General features: G+C 46.0%; 1 protein-coding gene across 2 annotated transcripts; it reads right to left on the bottom strand.

Moving 5' to 3' along the window:
- Positions 1 to 1,977: 1,977 nt before the first annotated feature.
- ZBTB2 (zinc finger and BTB domain containing 2) lies at positions 1,978 to 9,873 on the bottom strand. 2 transcript variants are annotated; one of them, XM_083608001.1, is made up of 3 exons: positions 9,560 to 9,873; positions 5,458 to 5,640; positions 1,978 to 4,986 (listed from the first exon to the last, which is right to left on the bottom strand). In XM_083608001.1, exons 2-3 carry the CDS (start codon positions 5,628 to 5,630, stop codon positions 3,621 to 3,623), a joined length of 1,539 nt encoding a protein of 512 aa, XP_083464127.1. In that variant the 5' UTR covers positions 5,631 to 5,640; positions 9,560 to 9,873; the 3' UTR covers positions 1,978 to 3,620. The 2 variants fall into 2 exon arrangements, with proteins under 2 accessions (XP_083464127.1, XP_083464128.1); XM_083608002.1 differs by having other exon boundaries at positions 9,526 to 9,808.
- Positions 9,874 to 10,372: the final 499 nt, after the last annotated feature.

A 10,372-nucleotide genomic window follows, 5' to 3' on the forward strand; every position in this document is an offset into this window, starting at 1 on the left:
CAATGGTGTAGCAGTTGTAACCCATCCATATTTCTGGACAGTGCAGCAGCTTAGGTTCTTAGAATGTGAACATCTAGAAATGGAAACATTTCTGTTTTGCATTAGTATTGTCTTTATAATATCTGTCCCAATAACATTTGCACTCTATGCAGTTTAGTTCCTCCCCTTTAATCCACTGTCATTCAACTAGCTTGTCATTCCTAAAGGATTTTGGAGAGCCAAGTCCTTACTGCCTACTAGTACAAAGCAAATATTAAATGAGATTAGATTAATGCAGAATAAACGAAGAATTGGATTTGGCATGCCCATGATCCTGCCGTTATGCATGCAGACATCTTTTGCAATAGAAACAGTGTGGTGGGGTATCGCATAACAAACCCTGCTATTTCAACTCAATAGACTTGACAAGAGATGCTCAGTACAATCTCTGCAAGCTTTATGAACATGCCAAAAGGGCAATTACATTCCAATTAGAATAATCATATCACCGAACCAAAAGGTTAGGTACACTGACCCAATCCAGCTAAAATGGTGATTTAGGGTTGAATTTAGAGAAAAATTGAGAATGTGGTCAGTCCCTGATCCCAATCCACCCCCCAAAAAAGTGTCTCCTCTTAAGTAGCCCATTTGATTTTTAGATCTCACCGCCTCCACAAGCTTCACTGTGCCACAAGCCACCCCATTCACCAAGTGCCTTAAACTGCCAACAGGTTTGGGGAGGGAAAAAGGGGGGTTGGGGAAGTCTACAAGTACCTTTCCATGGCTTTTCACTGAATTTAACCCTTAGGTAGCAATCATTTGCATATATCTAGGTGTAAGACCCTTTGAAAGCAGTGGGACTTCTTTCTGAGGTTTTTTTTTTAAATATATTTCTAGTCAATCTTTTAGAGTGCATCAAAAAAGGGGGGGTTCAAATTAGCCTGTGGAAGGCATTCCAGATATATAGCCATCATGGTACCAACTTAACTTCTTTCACCAGTGAACCAGAGCTGATTAAAAGGTTAGGTGCCTAGAGGTACAGGTGATCTTTCTAAGTAGCCAGGCCCCAAACTCTTTACAGAGCTGTGAAGGTTAATGCCAGCACTTTATAAATTAAATGGAGCCTGGAATTTAATAGGCAAGTAATTTGTGCCACTGACTTTAGTGAGGCTGTGTGGGTCTGAGTAGCCCCTTATGGTGAACAGCCAACCTGTACCACTTGAAATTGCAGGTGGCAAAATATGTATTTTATTGCGCCACTTTGTAAATTATTTCCTATAAATAGCACAGCAAGGAAGGGGCTCGACTAGCCCCTTATTCCCTGTTGTACCCAAAGGGAGCTTGGTTTAAACATGCAACACATGTCCTTGTAGTCTGAATTGGTATAGCGCGCACACAGGCTAGCTTTGACATTTTCTGGAGTGGGGCTCTGTCACGAGTGTGAGGCAGTGTGCTTTTTAAATTTCTGGGGTCCAAGCAAACGATAAGGGAGTAAAGGGTAGGAACAGTGGGGACACACTCTGTGTATAGGTCTTCACATGCAGCTTCCTGGATCAGGAACTTGGTTTAAACATGGCGACTACATGTTTTTTCTTTGTGGACTCTGAGCTGCAGTCATGAAATCTGATAACTATTTAAGAACATGCTTACCTCTAGTCCTTCTATTTTTTAAAGAGAAAGCCTTATAGTTCGATTCTATCCCTTCACACGCTTGATCTGATGCAAGCACAGGCCCGTGACAGAACAGTTACATTCAGTGTGTCCCTTTCCAGAGTGGCTGTGCAGTGACAGGCCTTAATTTGGGGACATAAGAGGCCCATGATCGCGAACTGCATAGACTTTCCCCTCGCAAACACACACGTTTCCCACGTCAGTTGTTCCTGCTGCTTTGGCCCCCAAACAGCCTCGTGCTGCATGTTGAGTCCATTTCTAAGATCTGCACAGCATGTACATATGATCAGCTCACATTCAATCACCTTTGACTTGACAAAAATCAAATTTTATTTTATACCTTTTTTATTCCATAAAATAATGTATAAAAACTTACAAACTGGAAAACATAACTAGACACAAAATAGGATGATACTCAAATAAAACATGTATACAAAAGCAGATTTGTATCTGCCTCTCTCCCCCATCAAACACACACTGCCCCCATTTCTGGTGGAATGCCTCTGTTTCTTGAAACTTTCCCACCAGTACAATTGACCTTTCAATGGACTCCCTCCTCTCAGGTTATTTATACTATTGGAGAATATTATTATATTTATATATTAAAAAGATAAAAATCAGCAACTTGATTTTAAATTTGCATACGGTACTATCCAGAGCAGAAACTTGAATGTACACTGTGTCCCCTTTATTTATTTTTTGCACTTTGACTGGTGCCCAAATTGAAGGAACATAAAGAATATATAGCTTTCCACTCAATGTTGCACTGTTACTTAAAAACCAACCATGATACAGTTTCATCATTATACCATTTGCTATGTTACAAGAGGATGCCAGTAGCTAAATATTATTTAAGACCAGATTTCCTTTCCCTTAATTCCTACGTTAATCACATAAACTCAGATTGCTGCTTTGATAAAATAAAAAAGCCACAATGTTTTTCCTTTTTCAGTTACACTATAAAGGCTCAAATCTATTATTCTCACATTTAGCACAGGGCTCACTATGTACAATTCTTCTAATCTCTGATTTCCTTCACGTTTTGGGTGATAGCACTGTTCATCATTATCAATTACTAGTCAGCAGGATAAAAAAAAATGCATACACCCTGTACCAATTCAAATGTAAATATGCTTTTAAAAAGGACCAATTTGTGAGACGTTACAAGCAGTGGCCAGTTTGGAAAGGGTGCATGCACACATTTTACCTGCATTTACCTGAAGTACATACACACACATACATACATTTTTATGCATATAAAACGATTGCCATCACATTATTACTGCTATTTTAGCAAAATCTGGTCCTAAACACATTTATCTGGAAGTTTTAAGTCCCACTGCAGTTAGTGGGGTTGACTACCAAGTCACTGCACTTGGAGTCAAGCCTTAATAATACATTTTTAATGGACATAATGTCAATGAAGTTACCTGGAAACAAACACTTGACAATAATCATGTGGATTAAAATAGTGTTCTTGGTTCATTAAGGGAATTTCCAAGCTTTTGTAAAATGACAACTTTACACAGCTTATAGGTGTGTAACCATGAGAATTTTGTATCTTCGGTATTCCCTCAAAATGCTATTTGTTGAGAGAAAATATTGTAGTTTAATGAACATGTTTAGTTTCCTTTCTGTCTTCTTCTCACATTGCATCTCACTGCATTCAAGTATATATATATAGAAACAGTCTTAGAACTCGCTTAGAGTATGTTACAGATGCATTTTAGCATTATTCACATAGTTAGCTGAGTTACCCTCATACATTTTCTTCTTGGTTAAAATCAATTGTTATAATGTGATACAACACCCTTTATTAATTTTATACTTTTGCTGGAAAAAGGAACAGAGCCAGACTTCCTTCCATGTCAGTGTAGCTATGGTTGTGGAGAGGGGAGGAGGATTGGTTTAGTAAAAATGAGTAAGACAAACTGTTTTCTTAAAAAATAATAATGATATGAGCCTCACAGTCAGTCTAACAACACTGCTTCCTGTTCTTTTTTGATAGAGTCTAAGACCGAATGGTCACTCTCTGTGGTTTCAGCATCTCCACCACCTAGCAAAATGGATCTATCCTCGTCTAGAGTAAAGACAGAGTTCTGACTTTGGCACGAATGTTTGACGACTTCATTAGGCGTGGAGAACGTTTTGTCACACAAGTTGCATTTATAGGGTTTGTTGGTCTGTACCAACATGTTGTCCATTTGGTTGCCTTCCTCAAAAGTACAAAGCTCCAGAGTCTGCTTGTCCACCATGGTGTAGGTGTCCATGCTTTGGTTTAGACATACATGGCGAGCAGCTTGATTGGCCCGGCAGAAGCTTTTGTCACAGGTGCTGCACTTGAAAGGCTTGCCAGTATGAATGTACATGTGCTCCCTCCAGTGGCTTTTCTGAATAAATTTGCGCCCACAAATGGAACACTCGTACTTCCGCCTTTTAACTTCCCTTTCTTGATCTGCTTGCTCCAAGTTGTCTATATCAGCAATGTCAGAGGGTGGTGGTGTTTCAGCCTGCGGTTGTCCATCAATGATGGGTGAATCCGAGATCTGCTGCAGCTCGCTATCGCTAATCATTCCAGCTTCAGCAACTTCCATAGAATCTTTTTCAGGAGCGTTATTACAAAGAGATAAAGGAACGCTACTTTCCCCGTGCTGGCTTGATGAGAAAGGCACCCCTGTGTGAATCTGGAGATGCTCACGCAAACTACTTCGCAAATTGAATCGCCGACCGCAGAGGTGACAAGCGTAGTATTTGGGGAAGCTTCCGTTCTTTTTCATAATGCTTGGCTTGACGTGCGCAATTGTGAGAGAAGCAGGCTGATCCTCTGAGGAAGAGGCTTCCATGTTGTTTTCATCACCTGGAGGAGAAGGATGAGGAGCGGTAGAAACCAGTTCAGGAGACAGTGGAGGCTGTAATGGGTCTGAAGTGGACATATTTGTTGGGGGCACTTGAGGCAGCGGTGGTGGTGGTATCTGTGACAGTTGGGTGGCTTCATGCATCTGTTCTTGATTAGCTCTTGATGACTGTGGCCTTGGTCCTCGAACAGGTTTGTCAGTTGTGGCGGCTGCTTTTGTGGAATTTCTTGCCTGGTGATCCGCAATCTGAATACCGTATAATGAAGATGCCAATGGAAAAATCTGCTCCGGGTGTGTAAAGTTTCCTTGACTGGCAAGGCTAGCCTCTTGAATAAGCGGGAACGCATGCAGAAACTTTATTCCTTGCTCCAATCGAACAGGATCTATGAGCTGAGGTGCCATTTTTCCAGTGTACATCAAATGTAAGAGATAGCTGAAAATATCTGGCTGTATGTCAGTTGCCTTCAAACGGACACATTCACTGAAAGAAATTTCAAAACAGTATTAAAGAGGAAGATAAAATGCTTCTGAAGGATTACAATAATCTAAGTATACAACTAAGTGCACAATTTTAAGTATACAAGAATGCAATCCTAGACATGTTCATATAAATAAAATAAATCTGTTATCATGGTTTAGGCATTACTTCTACTGCTGCAATATTGCTATATATATATATATATATATCTGCAAAATGTGATCTAATTTATTCCAGAATATATACCTTCAGGGCAGCAGTTCATGAACTTGATCCACAAACTAGTTAGGAGTGAAATCCACAGGATTAGCACTGTAATCGGGTTAACTGATTTGTGGATGAAGCTGGATGTTTAGTTATTGTGATTTATAAAGCAACTCACATTAGGCTGCCTTAACACTTTCTAATTCCTTCAGACTATTTTACCTTAACTAAATACCATTTTTAAAGTGTATTATCTTATAACTTCTGTACCTGCTTTGATGAACAAACAGCATCTTGAAATAGTTGGAAAAAGAGGCAAGGACAGATTTGTGTGCCTTGAAGTAAACATCACCAATAGCAACTGTACAGTCACACAGGAAACCAAACTCCCGTTGAGCATTGAGCTGCTGCAGAAGAATCAGTCCATGGTTGGCTAAATCCATCTTTTAAATTCTGTAAAGCAAATATACTTGTTTAAAACAATTTCCTCAAACATACTGTTACAGATCTGGGGTAAACAGAATTTGGGGATAAAAGGGCACCCATAACTGCTAGGGCTAGTGAATGTTAGAAATTAATAAATGGTAAAATTTAGATAATATTTGAAGTATTGAAGGGAACATGCCCAACATTAGGAAATTGCCCTGGGGAAAAGTGCAATCAAGGTGCAATTACCAGACAATGGCCAGTGACTGACCCTGTTCCTGAGCTCAGGGTATATAGCAGAGTTGGGAGGCGGAGGTTACAGGTGGTGTAATGTCACTAGGGCTGGGCAATATATTGTCCAAAACCAGTTTGAAGTCCATATCATGATACTGGTTTCATAATTTTTGACCTGACTATGATGTGTGTGTGCGTGCGCAAAAAAACACGATGCGGGGGAAACTGTGAACCCAGCCAGTGCCTCTACAGAGCTCCATCCTTCTTTCATGATGTTAAGCGGGTTTATTTACACATACTGTATATACAACCTGGAGCCTACAATGGAGGAAGTTGGCGGCAGCAGCAGCAGCAGCAGCAGCAGCCCAAAACATGTCAGCTTATTCCATAGCAGCAACAACAATAAGCTCAGCACCATCTTTTCTCTTCAGCCTATCTTGCACTGCAGGGCACAACATAGCTTAGCAGTTCCTTTCTGCTTCCTGATTACCGTATTTTTTGCTCTATAAGACTCACCTTTTCCCTCCTAAAAAGTAAGGGGAAATGTGTGTGCGTCTTATGGAGCGAATGCAGGCTGTGCAGCTATCCCAGAAGCCAGAACAGCAAGAGGGATTGCTGCTTTCACTGCGCAGTGATCCCTCTTGCTGTTCTGGCTTCTAAGATTCAGAATATTTTTTTCCTTGTTTTCCTCCTCCAAAAACTAGGTGCGTCTTGTGGTCTGGTGCGTCTTATAGAGTGAAAAATACGGTACATCAGTCCAGCCCTAACCTCATAGCTTCTTTCCTAGCCTCAGCTCTGGTCCCTCCTTTGCTATGCTAAAGCTAATTACCTCAAAGGGACATGGATGGTACTGTGGTCTAAACCACTGAGCCTCTTGGGCTTGCTGATCAGAAGGTTGGCAGTTCGAATCCCTACGACAGGGTGAGCTCCCGTTGCTCTGTCCTAGCTCCTGCCAACCTAGCAGGGTCGAGAACACCAGTGCAAGAGATATATAGATACCGCTGTGGCGGGAAGGTAAACAGTGTTTTCGTGCGCTCTGGTTTCTGTCACAGTGTTCCGTTGCGCCAGAAGCGGTTTAGTCCTGCTGGCCACATGACCTGTAAAGCTGTCTGTGGACAAACGCTGGCTCCCTTGGCCTCAACCCCATAGTCGCCTTTGACTGGACTTAACTGCCAAGGGGTCCTTTACCGTTACCTTTTATCTACCTCAAAGGGGATTAACTTTTCACACATCTCTTTTGAGGCTTTGAACTTCAAATGGTCTATGCCCCTCCCCCTCCTTCACCTAAACAAGGAAATTAGTCTTTTCAATCAACACTTGTTGATTGGCTAGCATTACTGACCTGATACACAACTTCAGAAAACTGCCTAATTTAATTAGTGGCTTACCCACAGTAATTATTGATGCTTAGAGTACATCACTTCCCACGGCACATAATTTGTAATGCAAGCCAAATTAAACACATCAAACCTTAATTAAATTATGGCACTAGCTTGATCTGGATTTTTAGGCTGTCTTGCACCCCAGATTATTAACAATATCCCATGGCCAAGTTGCTCGCCGGGGCAATGGTTGTAGCTTATTACACCACTCCTTGCCTGACTGTACTGGCTGCCATTTAGTTTCCAGGTCCAATTCAAAGTGTTGATTTTGACCTATAAAGCCTCAAGACCACAATACCTCAAGGACTGCCTCTTTCCATATGAACCTACCCAGACCCGCAGATTATCTTCTTCAAGTGCCCACTCCACAAGATGTCCAGAGGGCAGCAACACAAAAACAGGTCTTTTCTCGCCAGGCAACAACATTAGTCTTCCACCATGCCTTTGGCTATTTAACATCCTATACTCTTTTAAATGTGTTTGTGGAAGGGAAGGGTTTTGTTGCTTTTATGTATGGTTTTTAAAAAATTATATTGTGTTTTTATGGTGTGAATCTCAGATCCTTGGATTAAGTGTTATATGCAAATGAGTTCTCACTGGAAAGACAGATCCTGAAGCTGAGGCTCCAATACTTTGGCCACCTCATGAGAAGAGAAGACTCCCTGGAATAGACCCTGATGTTGGGAAAGATTGAGGGCACAAGGAGAAGGGGACGATAGAGGACGAGATGGCTGGACAGTGTTCTCGAAGCTACGAACATGAGTTTGACCAGGCTGCGGGAGACACTGGAAGACAGGAGTGCCTGGTGTGCTCTGGTCCATGGGGTCACGAAGAGTCAGACGCGACTAAACCACTAAACAACAACATTGCTATTCCAATGTACAGACCTGAAACACTTGGATTTAAAACAAAGGAGTCCCAGGGAATCTGGTGATAACTTAAAAGTTAAATATCCCCCTTTAACGGATTTGTTTTTCAGTCCAAGATGACCAGGACATTGGGTTTGGGGCACTAAATAAAAATTTGAGGCTCTTGTGGTTGTGATCCTGGTTCGTCTGCTACTGCGCGCAAACAGAAATTATCGAAATAAAACACTTAAGAGCTTTAAGGCGCCGAATAAAAGTGGCAAATCCCGTCTGCATCCCGGCCAGGAAGGAAGCGGGGGAAAGGAGCATTTTGCAAACTGAGCGGCTGCTCGCCCGGCAAGGAAGCAGACCGTCCGGCTCCTTCTCTAAACAACCCACAAGAGCCAGCGAGACTCCGAGGCGGCGCTCATAGGCGACAGCCGGACCGAGAGAAATCAACAGCAACCAATAGCGGAGGAGCGCCGCAACCTTCCTTTTAGCTCCTCACCCGGCGCTTCCCGCGGTGAATCACGTGGTGCCTGCGCTGACGGCGTTTCCTATTGGCTGCCCGTCGGTGGGCGGGCGGGGGAAAGAGGACAGCCAAAGCCAAGCCGCCGCAGCCATCACGCGCGCCCCCGCGCTCTCGCAGCCGCAGCTCCGCCTACGCCACGCCCCCTGCCCTCCCTCCCCCTCCCCTCGGCGACGCGAGGTCTCCACGTGCGCGTACACGCAGCTCCCGGAGGGGGGCGGGGCGTACGCGAGGACGGACGGCGGCGCGAGGCGACGTAAGCAGCGCGAGCGAGCGAGCTGCGGCGCCTAAGGCGCGCGAGAGACGGGATCCGCCGCTGTCGCCAGGGCCGCCTAGGCTGCTGAAGAGACGCAGACGGAGCCGCCCACCATCAACCCCCCCGCCCTCCCTCCTTCTCGCTCCCTCCCTCCCCTCCCTTTCCCGCTCCGCGCGGCTGCCTCAGCGCCCGCCCCTCCCCCCTCTCTAGGCCGGGCTGCTGCTGCTGCTGCCGCTGGTGAGAGAAAAAGCGGGGAAGGCCGCTGCGTAGCTCGGCGGCTCCGAGGGAGGGAGGGAGGGAGACCGGAGGGAGCGGGGAAAGCAGGCGCCCAGGGGCCCGAACCGAGCCCAGCTCACGCTGACCCCCGGGCCAGGGCTGGTGGGAGCAGAAATCCCCCCCTCGGGTCCTGACCGGGCGACCTTCCCACCCGCCGACCCCGGGGGGGGGGCAGCAGCCTCCACCGTCTCGAGGCCGCCGCCGGTTAGTCGCGAAATCCCCCTCAGGTGCTCGGGCCGCCCTTTCCCTCCTTTCGGGTCCCGACCTGGCCTAGCCCAACCGCCAGCACAATGGTCGGCATGGAGCGGGGTGGGGGAGCAGCCGGACGCCTCGGCCTCCTCCGCCGCCGCCGCCGCTCACGCTTCCCCTCCCCCCGCCGCCCCGATTCACCTTGTGTATGCAGGGGGGGGCAGACGGAGCTCACCTGGCTCGCGCTCTCCGGGAGCCCCCGCCGCCGCCTCGGCGCGCGCCCAGCAGCAGCAGCAGCAACAACGGAGTCGGAGACGGCGGCGGCGGCGGCTTTTCCTGTCCGGTTACGTTAGGGTCACATGACCGAGAGCGGAGCAGAGAGGCTGTGGCGAGGAGCCCCCGCCGGGGAGAGAGGCAGAGAGGAGGGGGAGGGGAGGCGGCGACGAGCGCTGTGGCGGCAACAGCAGCAGGAGCCACCCCTCCCCCCTCGCCTCCTTCCCCGCCCGCCTCGCCTTTTCGCGCGCCGCTTCCAGCGAGCAGCAAGCGCAGGCCGCACCGGGCTCGGGGCGGGCGGGCGCTCTTTTGCAACGGCGGGGAGAGAGGGAAAAACGAAGCCGGGCCTGTCGGCTGTGGCTGCTTTGGGCTGTAATGCACCGACATAGGCGGCGTACTGGAGCGAGAACTGCATCTTCAAACATTCGCTCCATGCGATGTTCTCTCCCCCGAGCAGTTATAGGAGGGAGGGAATTGCCACGAGGTGGCCAAAACAAAAATAAGATACGCTTATTTGAGGGTAAGAAAGTAAAGGTGCGATGGGGGGAGAGCTACAGCAGCTAGGGTTAATGACCAATACTATTTTTAACGTGAGGTTTATTTATTTTCAAAGGATTGAATTGGCACTACAATATTTATAATATGCAATTTTAAGTGGCTACTTAAGCCTTGCTTAGAATATAAAATATGCTTACTCTTCAGTGCATTTTTGTAGGTATTTATGGCGGGCCAGATAATATGTAATTTTTTGAATGTATCAGCAATCAGCAGTTGT

The sequence above is a fragment of the Podarcis filfolensis genome (genome assembly GCF_964270895.1).
Source record: "Podarcis filfolensis genome assembly, chromosome: 3".
Classification (NCBI taxonomy): domain Eukaryota; kingdom Metazoa; phylum Chordata; class Lepidosauria; order Squamata; family Lacertidae; genus Podarcis; species Podarcis filfolensis.